The sequence below is a fragment of the Neofelis nebulosa genome, chromosome 12 (assembly GCF_028018385.1).
Source record: "Neofelis nebulosa isolate mNeoNeb1 chromosome 12, mNeoNeb1.pri, whole genome shotgun sequence".
In the NCBI taxonomy this organism is placed as follows: domain Eukaryota; kingdom Metazoa; phylum Chordata; class Mammalia; order Carnivora; family Felidae; genus Neofelis; species Neofelis nebulosa.
In genome coordinates, this window is record NC_080793.1 from 44,573,050 (window position 1) to 44,587,105 (window position 14,056).

The window sequence follows — 14,056 nt, forward strand, 5'->3', positions numbered from 1 at the left end:
TGTAATGTCTCCCAGATTTATACTATACAAATCTACCTCTTCTAGATTTTCTTTTCAAATGTTTGGGCAATGCTTACAAATTAATCTACTTCTAGTCCAAAAGAGTGAATGTATACTCCAGAGTGGCAATGAACAGTAACAGCCATAAGTGCAACATTTCTTTTAAACTTCATGTTTTTCCTAGCATATACATGTTAGAAAATATTTTTAAAATGCAAAGGTTAAAGTTTTTACTTCTGAATCTTTAGGGATAACTGATATACAAAAAATGTGTTAATATATTTACCTGCAACCCTATATTCCCTAAAATACATCAAATATACCCTATTTGAGAAATAAAGCTCAAAGCTAAACATCTCCCTTCTATTCTTACTTTTTCTAGAAGCAAAAATTGACAAGACTGATATATACGCTAAATAAGAATCACATTCCTTGTATCCCCCCCTAGAGATGGTATATTAAAAAAAAATGATGTCATTTGCTGCCATGGACAGATTATACCAACTAAAATGAATCTCAATGGCCACTTATAGTTTATCTCTAGGTTGTTTGAGACATTTTTATCACCCACATGAACAAATACAAATATCATAAAAAGATACTTTAATGTAAAAACTTTTTATTGAACTATTATACTATTTAAAATACACTCTTCAAAGCAGTCACAAAAATTATAGCACTCAAACATTTTAGGTAAAACTCTTCAAGGGTAAGCTATTTTTTTTCAGTCAGCTTGTCCAAAGTTTAGTATCTAGAGGACACTACTACAGAGACTTGCAGTTGGTTCAGACTCAGTTTCTGCTCATGCTATGTAGAGCGTCCACAAGGTTTTTATTGTATTCTGCAATCTGCTTGGTCACAGTCTTCATAATTGACTGGTAATCACTCTCTTGACTCTTGGTTGCTATAACTAATTACATGAGTTAAGGGAGAACACTGATCAACAAAAATAGTGATCTATTTTGGCTTTGGAAGGAACCAATTCATACTGGTATTTTTCTTATTGAAAACTGAAAACAGCACAGAAAAAGCACAATTAGAATATATAGGAAAAATATAGTAGATTAAGATCATTTAAAACCTAAAAGGCCAAGCAAAACTTGTTTCAAAAAAGTACACCTACAGGGGCACCTGGGTGGCTTGGTCAGTTAAGCATCCGACTTCAGCTCAGGTCATGATCTTGCAGCTCATGAGTTTGAGCCCCACATTGGGCTCTGTGCTGACAGCTCAGAGCCTGGAGCCTGCTTTGGAGTCTGTGTCTCCCTCTCTCTCTCTGCCTCTTCCCTGCTCATGTGTGCACACACACTCTCTCTCAAAAATAAACATTAAAAAAAAATATTTAACTCTAAAAAAAAAGTACACTTATACTATAAAAGTTTTTTTTATAGTTAATATGTTATGCATCTCAATCTAATTCTGTTCTGAAAACAGCTGAATGTTCAGAAGAACCATGTTCTCTAGAGTACCTCACAATTTCAGAAGTCTTTAGACTTCACTGTATTTCAAAATCGCCTACTTTGTGTTGCATAAAACTAGACGGCTGGACTAAAGTATATTGTGTGTGGGAATCTTTTTTAAAAAAAATGTTTATTTATTTATTTTGAGAGAGGGGGAGTGAGAGCATGCAAGGAGGGACAGAGAGAGAGGGAGGGAGGGAAGGAGGGAGAGAGAAAGAGAGAGAGAGAGAAAGAGAGAGAGAGAGAGAGAGAGAGAGAGAGAGAGAGAGAGAGAATCCCAAGCAGGCTCCATGCTCAGCCCAGAGCCTGATATGGGGCTTGATCTTGTGATCATAACCTGAGCTGAAACCAAGAGTCAGGCGCTTAATGGACCAAGCCACCCAGGCGCCCCGGGAGTCTTCTGCTTTTAAACCAAGTTGCCCTATTGTGGGAACAGAGCTCCTGATGTATTTCATCTGGAGATAAGCTGGGATCCATGCTGCCCTGAGCTAAAGTTCAGCAGTTTCCTAGAGGAGAATCTATACCACCAATGAGTCAGGAGCTATTTTTCCAAGCAGAGATGTCCTTAATGGGTCAAAGAAGGGAACTGAAAATAAGTTTTGGGGAAACGTTTCTTACAACTTCACAACACATGCCCTCAGTAGCTGTTTCCTTCTCCTATATAGTAGCACAAAAAGATAAGTAAGAAGATGGGATATAAGTTCCACCTTAGTAGAAACGTGAGGTTGAATTGGCTGAAACACAAATGAGCTTGAAGGTCAAATTTCTCAGGAGACTATTCGGTTTACCTCCCTCTCCTGCCCGGATATCCAAGGTACAGACATACCCTAATTACTGTAGACTAGAGACTAACTCTTATTCATTTATGACCCACATAGTTTGGCTCAGTGATATTTGATAGATGTATGTTAAATTTCATTTCATTTCAACCTTTAAAGAAATTCCTAGGGAAAAAAATCACTTAGTCAAGTTCATTTGCAGCTTCTTAAAGGATACATTCTTTCATCACAAAATTATTTTGCTCATGGTGTTGCCACTTCCTCTCCAAATTTGTAAGCTAAAAACACAAAATAACAATGTTAAACAGCACCCATATTCAGAACAATTATACACCCTTTTAAGAGGATAAGGAAAAAAACATCCAATTTTAAGTCTTATCAACTCCTTGCATTTTAGTGAGATAAAGCCATGGTACACAAAAAAGAAAATTAGAAAAGATTAAACAACCGTAAATACATTAATAAATACAATGTTGAATTTGACAACAGGTTTTACTCTATATGTTTATTTTAATTGGAAAGCATTTACAATATTTATTATGCCAATGAATGTGCCAACTGAAAGACAATTTATGATTTTTTCCCTTTCCTAAAAGAACTAGAAAGAAAAGAATAGGACATAATGGGAATCTCTCCTTGAAATCTGGAAGTCTAATGCCACAAATGTGATGTATATTCTAACACTGTCAAAGGTTCAACTATATAGGAGTAACTTCCTTATTTCCAGGGCTAAATTTCCTGTCTAATTCCACAAGCTGTGATAAGAGCAGAGCTGCAGTGTGAAGATTATAAGAGGGTTGGTAAAAAGCTGGCGCTGTTACAATAATTTCTGCATCAACAGGAAACTAATGTGGATATTATATTGATGGTTGCTTCCTCAGAAGACAATTTTACTGTTATAGAATTAAATTGTTTTTCTGATTTAATTAACCTTGTAACTCTGGGTTATGGTCTTTCTTTTTTAAGATGCACATAGTACTTTTCCTAAGCAAAAGACTGTCTGAAAAATGAAACATTAAAATAACATTGTGCATGGACATTTCTAAGAGGTAATGATCATTTTTAAGAATCTGATAACTGAAGCAGCATTAATATTTCTTTCTACTCTCATGTTAAAATTATTTTAAGGGCATATGTTCAGTCTTAAGGTAGCATCCATCTCATTGTTTCTTCTAAAGAGATAAATCTAAATATTATGATAAATCCTAATTAATTGTATAAACTGTATGTGCCATGAGTTAACACTATTAAATCAGATATGGCTCCCCAGCTGGGAACTCAAAGTTAAGATGAACTTAAGGAAGCAGTCAGCATTTTTGGCAATAAATCTCTAATAACCTTTTGCAAAGTCAAGTACCAAACTTTTCCTCTTTGTTTCATACAAAGAGGTGGCCTTCTTAGAATGCAGCAGACCTCTTAAGTGCTAAATGAATAATGCTATAAAAGCAACAGTATGTAAAGGTCAACTTCCTTCTATATTATACATGTGTATTTAGTGACTCGCCTTTAAACCTCCGAGGATATCTTGAAGCATTAATCTTTTTTTTCCCTACAACTTAATTAAACAGTCTGTTGTGTGTTCTTTATATATTCTGGATATTAACCCCTTATCAGATATATGATTTGCAAATATATTCTCCCATTCTGTAAGTTGTTTTCATTTTGATTGTTTCTTTTGCTGTGAAGAAGCTTTTTAGTTCGATTAGGCATACGTATTTATTTTTGCCTTTGTTACTTCAACTTTTGGTATCATAACCAAAACACTGCTACCAAGACTCATGTCAAGGAGCTTTAAAAAAATTTTTTTTAATGTTTATTTATTTTTGAGAGACAGAGAAAGCAAGCAGGGGAGGGACAGAGAGAGAGGAGAAAACAAAATCTGAAGCAGGCTCCAGGCTCCGAGCTGTCAGCACAGAACCCAACATGGGACTCAAACTCATGGACCACGAGATCATGACCTGAGCTGAAGTCGGACGCTTAACCGACTGAGCCACCCAGGCGCCCCGTGAGAGATTTATCCCTATGTTTTCTATGAAGAGTTTTATAGTTTGTTTCAGTATGAATATTGTTTAAATGATATCAAGTAAATAATAGCCATTCCTCAAAAAAGTCTGTTATGAAAATTATTTATAGGTGTCAAAAAAGTTTTCAAGAAAACAGTTGTGAAAGATAATGGCCAGATTTTATGTGATCAGTAGGGATTCTCAAAAAGCAACAAATAATACAGAGAAGGACTGTAAATTGTGAGTTATGTTATGAATTCCTGTTACCAGTATATGGTGTTAAGTATATGATTAGTACTTGATGTGGGAATAAACAAGGTAGCCACTGACTGGGTCTAAGAAATTGTGTTTGTCAGGTGTTTTCCTCCTTAAGTATATCAATATTTTTTCCTAAGAACCATTTAAGACAATAGCCTCATAAACTTTTTCTTGCGTTTCTTCAGCATCCATCCCCACTCTAAACAGCCTAGGATAACTGTGCCACTTACAAATCTATATCTAGACCCGTACATCATGAAGTAGAGACAGAACAACTGATAAATTTGAGTAAAAAATTAGTGATTTCTAAGCTTTTAGTTGTGGCAAACTCTGATGAGACTCCACCCCTTTCAAAAAGAATATAAGGTATATCTTTGTCTTTAAAATGGTAAATCCATATATAGCTGTCATAAAAAATCATCAAAAAAAGATCTTGAAATATTTAAGTGAGAAAATTAATGTTTAAAGACTATATGCATAGAATTTGATTTTTGGAAAAACAATATAAAATGGGTATAGAACTGCACAGGAAAAAGTTTACAAAGATATTATACCAAAATATTAACAGTGATTGCCTATCATGATCATATTACCAAATAAAGAAAAGAATAATTTTTCATGCATTTAGTGTCAATAAATCATAGTTACAAATTCCTAATGTGTGTATACTAATTAGACATGAGAATGATCAATCCCTATCAGACCATAATTACTGATTTTGTACACATCACACATGCTTCATTTAATCCTCCAACAAATACTTTTTGAACACCTATTATGTGCAAACCCCTGGCACAGTGTAAGAAGAAAGTGAATGAGACAGAAATCATCTCTATCCTCTCAGACAGGGCACTTAATCTAAAAAACTTCTGACAGTGTTCAGGTAACTCTGTCAGTAGGATGAATGATATGAAAAGGGGGCTTGTCTATGCATCCTGTGTAAATAATCAGAAATGTAAATCAAGTAGTTCAAGTACAGGACTGATTTTTACAGCATTAAACAGTTTTAAAACTAAAAATAACTAAATGTGCAACAATATGGAACTGCTTCCGAAAATTATATCCATGAAGTCAAATATCATATAGAATTGTATTTTTTAAAAATCTACTGACAAGGGAAAGTGCTTATTAGAAACAAGTTTCTAAATAATATGTACCATATGATACCATTTCTTTAAATATATAGAAATACACATATACTTATGTGTACGTATAAAGTGTGTGTACATATAACATACGCACAGAGACTAGAAGGACCTACACAAAAAGGACAAGAATTATTTCTTCTGTGAGATATTAGTCATTAAGGTTTATTTTCTTTATTTGTGGTTTTTATGATTTAGCAAAGTTTCTCCATTCAAAATGCTTGAGTTTTGAAATTTTTAAAAGCTATTATCATAACAGCTATGCCTAGAACAGGGCCTAGAACAGAGTGCCCTTCAATATAGGCTTATAGAAGAAGAGCAAAAGTAAATTCACTTCTGAGCGGAGACTGTACACAGTCTGGCTATCTTCAAAACCAGAAAGTCTGGAAGATAAACAAAACAACTTAAAGAAAAAATTGTTTTGGGGTGGAAATATAGATTAAGAACATGGGACAGACAGTTTAAAAACAGAAATAAACTTCAGTCTTTTTTTTCTTTTTACCTGAGAATGTGTCTCATTTTCTTGCAATTGTGTTTTTAGCGTCTCATACTCTACATTTAGCTTCTCCGTTATTTTCTTAAAGGCATTTCTACGGGTTGTTAATACTGTTCTCTCCTGATGTAATTTCTAGATAGATCCAAATGGAAGTAAATAATAGACTTCAGTGAATATCTAGTAAGCCTATATAAATTATTTCCTACTTAAATAATTTCAATGATAGTCTGGTTAAATTCTACCAAGATTATAATTACTCTAAAACTTGTTTGTAAAATTACCTTTTGAGTTATAATAAGTAAAATCAGTATTAACTGTATTAAGGCTGCTATATATATGTTCTTATCCAACCAAATTTAATTTAATTTAAATAATTTATTTTAATGTAAATAGCAAAGAAAAGCCACTAATAATAAAGTCTTAAGTAGGGAAATATCATAATCAAACCTGCATTTAACAAAGTTCATATCTGTTGAAATGCTCTATCCCTCGCTTTTGCCTTTTGTTTAAAACTTGTATCTCTCTAAATTCCTACTACATATGTAAACATCTTTATTTTTTTCTTAGCTTATATATCAAATAATCAACTGAAAATAGTAAATTCTATAAACTACATACATATTAATTTGTTAAAAAAAAACATTTGTATCATAATTCTGTAAGACTGTCACCATTTACCTTTTTCTTTTCTTCACCTGATGATTTTAAAGCTGGCAAATCATTATATGTTTCCAAATCAGCTGTCATTTGCTTAATTTTGCTTTTCAGAGAATGCTGTTCCTCAGTCATCTTACTTTCCAGAAGCTCCATTTTCTGTAGATCCAACTGTAGACGCTGACTATCTGAAACATAAGAAAATTCAAAACCATAGTCAAAACTTTATTCCTTTCACAAAGACAAATACAATGCAACCATTAAAAATCATGTTTTACAGAGTACCTGCAAAAGAAACGTGTTTCATCACAACCAACGAGACAATACAAAGATAAATTACAAAGAAAAAAAATACTCTTCCTCCAGGTAACCAACATAACCTGATATATACAACATACTTGTCTCCATTCTCATACAAACATTCAAGAACACACAGGTTTTTTTTTCTTACTTAATAATGTAACATATATTATGAGACCCATTATTTTTAATACGGGCATGAAAGCAAATTAGGAAACATTATATATTTATATACATATATATGTAGCAAAATTTTGTACCTACATATACAGTCAATTCTCATTACTTATGGTAGTTATATTCCATAAAGTTACTATAAATACTAGGTTAGCAAATACTAAATCATTTGCTCCTATGGGTGATACAGGGTTAGGTTCCTGAGAGCCCCTGGTCACAATATTTTCATCCATCAACTAATACATAACCTTGTTTTGTGTGTGTTTCTGTTTAAACATACCTTATTTAATATATAACGAATTCAAGGCCAACTTATACCTGAACAAAGCTAACCTAACTCACATATTCTCTGTAAGGCACATTGCCTTACAATATTCTTAGGAATAGTGGGCTTAGAACACGAACCAACACTTCAGCATTGTGCTTGGGAGCCATATTATACAGGAGACTCACCAACAAAAAGTATAAAACTGTGGCAAAAAGTGGCACCAAATATGCCACAAAAAGGATACTTGTTCACAGTATGAGGATTAAAACAAGAAGGCAGCATGTTGCCTTATTTGACCTCCACTGAAAAATGTATGTCAGGCAATACAAATTTTTCCTGACTTTGCACATGTCCACAAATGATCATTAAAGTGCTACAAGTATTAATTTTGGGGGTACAAATTAATTATGGTGAGTAAGTAATTTCACAAATACAGAATCATGAATGAGGACTGACTATAAATATATGTGTATTTAAGAGGGAGTGTGTGTCTCATTCTTTGTTGCAAAAGTATTGAGCATCTACTATGTGCTAGGTGCTAAGAATAATATGGAGATCAACAGAGACATTGATTTTGCTCAAGGAGCTATATTCTAGAGGTAGAACCAGGATATTACAGTAAGCATTTACAATAAGTTAGACAACTACCATGAAAAGAGTAATACAGAGTGCCATAAGAGCATATGGGACTAAGAGAACTCTCTAAATATATGCCTTTTAACTGAGTGAAGCCTTAAGGATTAGGAATCCACCAAACCAAGAAGTGAATGTGCTCCAGGCAACACAACCAATATATGCCAAATTTAGAGGTGAGAAAGCGAGGTACACCTAAGCAAATAATAAAAGTTAAGTATGATTAGGACCCAAAGTTCAAAGTGGGAAGAATTTCAGTTCATGAAGGGCTTTATAAATGAAAAAAGGGAATTGAAACTTTATCCAACATGGCCCTTTGTAGCAACGTGGATGGAACTGGAGAGTGTGATGCTAAGTGAAATAAGCCATACAGAGAAAGACAGATATCATATGTTTTCACTCTTATGTGGATCCTGAGAAACTTAACAGAAACCCATGGGGGAGGGGAAGGGGGAAAAAAAAAGAGGTTAGAGTGGCAGAGAGCCAAAGCATAAGAGACTCTTAAAAACTGAGAACAAACTGAGGGTTGATGGGGGGTGGGAGGGAGGGGAGGGTGGGTGATGGGTATTGAGGAGGGCACCTTTTGGGATGAGCACTGGGTGTTGTATGGAAACCAATTTGACAATAAATTTCATATATTGAAAAAAAATTAAAAAAATAAAAACAGTCAAAAAAAAAAAAAAAAAAAAAGAAACTTTATCCAAAGGGCAATGGTAAGTAATCGATGAATTTCAAATCAAATTGTGGCATAATTAAATTTCAGAAAGTTCACTCTGGTTTCAATGTGGACAATTAATTAGAAAAGCATTACTAACATACAGAAGGACCAGTTAAATGTTGATTCAGTGATCTACATGAGAAATCTTAGACTGGTGTTAACACTTTGGGGATTTTTTTTTTCATTAAGCAATATTTATTAAGTGCTTTCTGTGTGCCAGGCAAACTTCTAGGCAGAGGGGATACAGCAATGAATAAAGCATATGAAAATCCCTATCCTTATAGAACCTATATTCCAGTAAAAGACAACTATATATATGAAATCTAAAGTTATGTCACATGGAAGTAAATGAGGAAAAAATACAGGGGAGATGTGGAGGGACTCAAGAGATATTAGGGATTTGGGTTAACAAAACAGGCAATTGACTGGATACAGTGGTTGAGCAAGAGGAGTCAATGCAGAGTTCCATTTCTAACTTAAAGGTAAAGGAGTTGATGGTTGGGGAGGCAGATGGAAGTCTAAACTTTTGTTTGTAGGAGGGAATGAAATGAAGGGTTCAAGTCAACTTAGGATATGTTGTGTGAGTTACCTCAGAAACACCTAAATAGTAAACAGGACATGTATAGATATATGCGGGCGTCTAAAGCCCTGAGAGAAATTTGAAGATAACTATTTTGAAATCATTCACATAGCACTTGAAACTATGGGTGTAGTTGAAATCATCAAGGGAAAAGGATTCATGACAGAACCTATTTTTAAAAGAATAAATTGACATGAGGGAGCCTATAAAATGGAGAATAAGAAATGACCAAAGAAGTACAAGAAAAATGAAACCATGGTGAAAAGACATTTCAAGACTAAAGGAGTGGTTTGTAATGCAGAATACTATTTAGAGATTTAAAAAAAAAAAAAAAAAAGACTGCAAAATACAAGTTGTACTAACTGGACAGGAAAACCTTGATGTATTTCCTGAGAATAGATTTCATAGAAAGAAAAAAAATGGGACCAAGAGTGAGAGGAAGGTTTTGAAAACTTTGGCAGTGAAACCTCAGAAAGGGAGGGATGAGAGCTGGGCAGAGAATACTTGGGAGAGGTTTCTTCTTTTTTGCCAAGATGAAATATTTGAAGAAGACTGAAGAAGATATTGGCAAATGACATATCTGATAAAGGGTTAGTATCCAAAATATATAAAGAACTGATACAAGTCAACACCAAAAGACCCCAAATAATCCAATTAAAGATGGGGAGAAGACATTAACAGACATTTTTTGAAAGAAGACATACAGATGGTCAATAGGCAAAAGACGCTCAACATCACTCATCATCAGGGAAATGCAAAAACTACCATGAGATATCACCTCACAGCTGTCAGAATGGCTAAAATAAATATAGAAGAAACAACAAGTATTGGCAAGAACGTGGAGAAAAAGGGACCCTTGTGCATTACGGTTGGGAATGCAAACTGGCGCCGCCACTATGGAAAACAGTATGGAGGTTCATCAAAAAGTTAAAAATAGAACTTCCCTATGATCCAGTAATCGCACTACTGGGTATTTATCCAAAAAATACAAAAACACTAATTCAAAGGGATACATGCACCCTTCTCTATGTTTACTGCAGCATTATTTATAACAGCCAAATTATGGAATCAACCCAAGTGTCCACTGATAGATGAATGGATAAAGAAGATATGGCATATATATGTATATATGTATACACACACACACACACACACACACAATGTAATATTATTCAGTTATAAAAACGAATGGAATCTTGCCATTTGCAATGACATGGATGGAGCTAGAGAGCATATATACTAAGTGAAATAAGTTAGTCAGAGAAAGATAAATACATTATGATTTCACTTATATGGGCAATTTAGGAAACAAAATAAATGAGCAAGGGGAAAAAAGGAGAGAGAGAGAGAGAGACAGAGAGAGACAAAAAGAGAGAGAAATAAAAAAACAGACTCTTTCTTAGCTATAGAGAATAAACTGATGGTTACTAGAGGGCAAGTGGGTAGGGGGATGGGTGAAACAGATGATGGGGATTAAAGAGTGCACTTAACCATGAGTGCTGAGTAATGCACAGAATTGTTGAATCACTAAATCGTACACCTGAAACTCATATAACACTGTGTGTTAACTATACTGGGATTAAAATTAAAAACTATTAAAAAGAAAAGAAAAAAGACTGGAAAGATAAATACCAACATTTGGAAAGATAAATACCTACATTTTAATAGTCATAAATATTTGAGAGTGGGAATTTAATATTTAAAAAGTTTTTATTTATGCTTTTCTGTATCTCCAAAATTCTCTGTAATGAATACAAATTACAATAAGAAGGGAATGTTTAAAAAATAGTTTTTTTAATTTTTTAATGTTTATTTATTAAAAAAATTTTTTTAACGTTTATTTATTTTTGAGAGAGAGACAGAGTACGAGCAGGGGAGGGGCAGAGAGAGAGGGAGACACAAAATCTGAAGCACGCTCCAAGCTCTGAGCTCTCAGCACAGAGCCTGATGCAGGGCTTGAACTCAAGAACCATGAGATCATGACCTGAGCCGAAGTCGGATGCCCAACCGAGCCACCCAGATGCCCCAATGTTTATTTATTTTTGAGAGTGAGAGAGAGAGAGAGAGAGAGAGAGAGAGAGAGAGAGCGCACCCGTGCATGCGCACGAGTGGGGGAGGGGCAGAGTAAGAGGGAGATACAGAATCTGAAACAGGCTCCAGGCTCTGAGCTGTCAGCACAGAGCCTGACGTGGGGCTTGAACCCACAGACTGTGAGATCATGACCTGAGCTGAAGTCAGATGCTTAACCAACTGGGCCACCCAGGCAGCTCCAAAAATATTTTGTTCTCAACAGAATTCTATAATATCTACCTTCTCTATTTCAGAGACTTTTAAACGTGGTTCTGAATTTAAAAGTCCTTTTTCAATGTGAGAGAAAGGTATGGTGGGAGCCAATATTACTGAGTACCTGAAATGTGCCTGACTTTATATGTTATCTCTTCTACTTCATAACAGCCTTAGGAGGTATGCTATGAGGAAACTGAAGCTTAGAAAGGTATTTTGTCCAAGGTCACACAACCAGTCAGGCTTTGGCGCTGAGTGATATTATTATCATGTTTACGAAAGCTTCATATTTAAGACAGCAAATGTTACTTAATGATCCAAAAAGATGCCTCAATGAGGAACAGTGAGCTATGAAAAGAGGAACATAACATTTGCTCAGTTTTGCTATTCAGGCTTCCCCAGACATCATTGTTTGTTTTACTTTTCTTATAGCTATCAAAGTAAAACATGAGGGGCGCCTGGGTGGCTCAGTCGGTTAAGCGTCCGGCTTCAGCTCAGGTCACGATCTCACGGTCCGTGAGTTCGAGCCCCGCGTCAGGCTCTGGGCTGATGGCTCAGAGCCTGGAGCCTGCTTCCAATTCTGTGTCTCCCTCTCTCTCTGTCCCTCCCCTGTTCATGCTCTGTCTCTCTCGGTTTCAAAAATAAATAAACGTTTAAAAAAAAAATTTTTTTTAAAAAAAGCAGCAAAGTAAAACATGATTAGAGCAAATTCAAAAATGGATACTAAAATGGAACTGCATTGGGTAGTATTGACATTTTAACAATATTTATTCTTCCAATCCATGAGCACGGAATGTTTTTCCATTTCTTTATATCTTCTTCAATTTCCTTCATAAGCTTTCTATAGTTTTCAGCATACAGATCTTTTACATCTTTGTTTAGATTTATTCCTAGGTATTTTATGCTTCTTGGTGCAATTGTGAATGGGATCAGTTTCTTTATTTGTATTTCTGTTGCTTCATTATTAGTGTATAAGAATGCAATGATTTCTGTACATTAATTTTGTATCCTGTGACTTTGCTGAATTCATGTATCAGTTCTAGCAGACTTTTGGTGGAGTCTATCGGGTTTTCCATGTATACCATGTCATCTGCAAAAAATGAAAGCTTAACTTCATCTTTGCCAATTATGATGCCTTTGATTTCCTTTTGTTGTCTGATTGCTGATGCTAGAACTTCCAACACTATGTTAAACAACAGCAGTGAGACTGGACATCCCTGTCATGTTCCTGATCTCAGGGAGAAAGCTCTCAGTTTTTCCCCATTAAGGATGATATTAGCTGTGGGCTTTTCACAAATGGCTTTTATGATGTTTATGTATGTTCCTTCTATCCCGACTTTCTCGAGCATTTTTATTAAGAAAGAATGCTGAATTTTGTCAAATGCTTTTACTGCATTGATTGATTGACAGGATCATATGGTTCTTATCTTTTCTTTTATTAATGTGATGTATCACATTGATTTGCAAATGTTGAACCAGCCCTGCATCCCAGGAATGAATCCCACTTGATCATGGTGAAGAATTCTTTTTATATGCTGTTGAATTCGATTTGCTAGTATCTTATTGAGAATTTTTGCATCCATATTCATCAGGGATATTGGCCTGTAGTTCTCTTTTTTACTGGGTCTCTGGTTTAGGAATCTGGTTAGTAATGCTGGCTTCATAGAATGAGTCTGGAAGTTATCCTTCCCTTTCTATTTTTTGGAATAGCTTGAGAAGGATAGGTATTATCTCTGTTTTAAATGTCTGGTAGAATTCCCCTGGGAAGCCATCTGGTCCTGGACTCTTATTTGTTGGGAGATTTTTGATAACTGATTCAATTTCTTTGCTGGTTATGGGTCTGTTCAAGATTTCTATTTCTTCCTGTTTGAGTTTTGGAAGTGTGTGGGTGTTTAGGAATTTGTCCATTTCTTCCAGGTTGTCCAGTTTGATGGCACATAATTTTTCATAGTATTCCCTGATAATTGCTTGTATTTCTGAGGGACTGGTTGTAATAATTCCATTTTAATTCATGATTTTATCTGTTTGGATCATCTCCCTTTTCTTTTTGAGAAGCCTGGCTAGAGGTTTATCAATTTTGTTTATTTTTTCAAAAAACCAACTCTTGGTTTCGTTGATCTGCTTTACAGTTTTTTAGATTCTATATTGTTTACTTCTGCTCTGATCTTTATTATTTCTCTTCTTCTGCTGGGTTTGGGATGTCTTTGCTGTTCTGCTTCTATTTCCTTTGGGTGTGCTGTTAGATTTTGTATTTGGGATTTTTCTTGTTTCTTGAGATAGGCCTGGATTGCAATGTATTTTCCTC

The 14,056-nt window shown here is 34.8% G+C and overlaps 1 protein-coding gene across 4 annotated transcripts in view; it reads right to left on the reverse strand.

Annotated features, from left to right (window-relative positions):
* Window positions 1–599: 599 nt before the first annotated feature.
* IFT74 (intraflagellar transport 74) overlaps window positions 600–14,056 on the reverse strand; it is an 86,036-nt gene continuing 72,579 nt past the window's right edge. For all 4 annotated transcript variants that reach the window (XM_058695191.1, XM_058695193.1, XM_058695189.1 and 1 more), the window contains 4 exons: window positions 6,817–6,980; window positions 6,145–6,270; window positions 2,454–2,514; window positions 600–910 (listed from right to left, as the gene is read on the reverse strand). In XM_058695191.1, coding sequence (XP_058551174.1) covers window positions 792–910; window positions 2,454–2,514; window positions 6,145–6,270; window positions 6,817–6,980 — 470 coding nt within the window. In that variant the 3' untranslated portion in view covers window positions 600–791. The remainder of the gene's footprint in view (window positions 911–2,453; window positions 2,515–6,144; window positions 6,271–6,816; window positions 6,981–14,056) is intronic.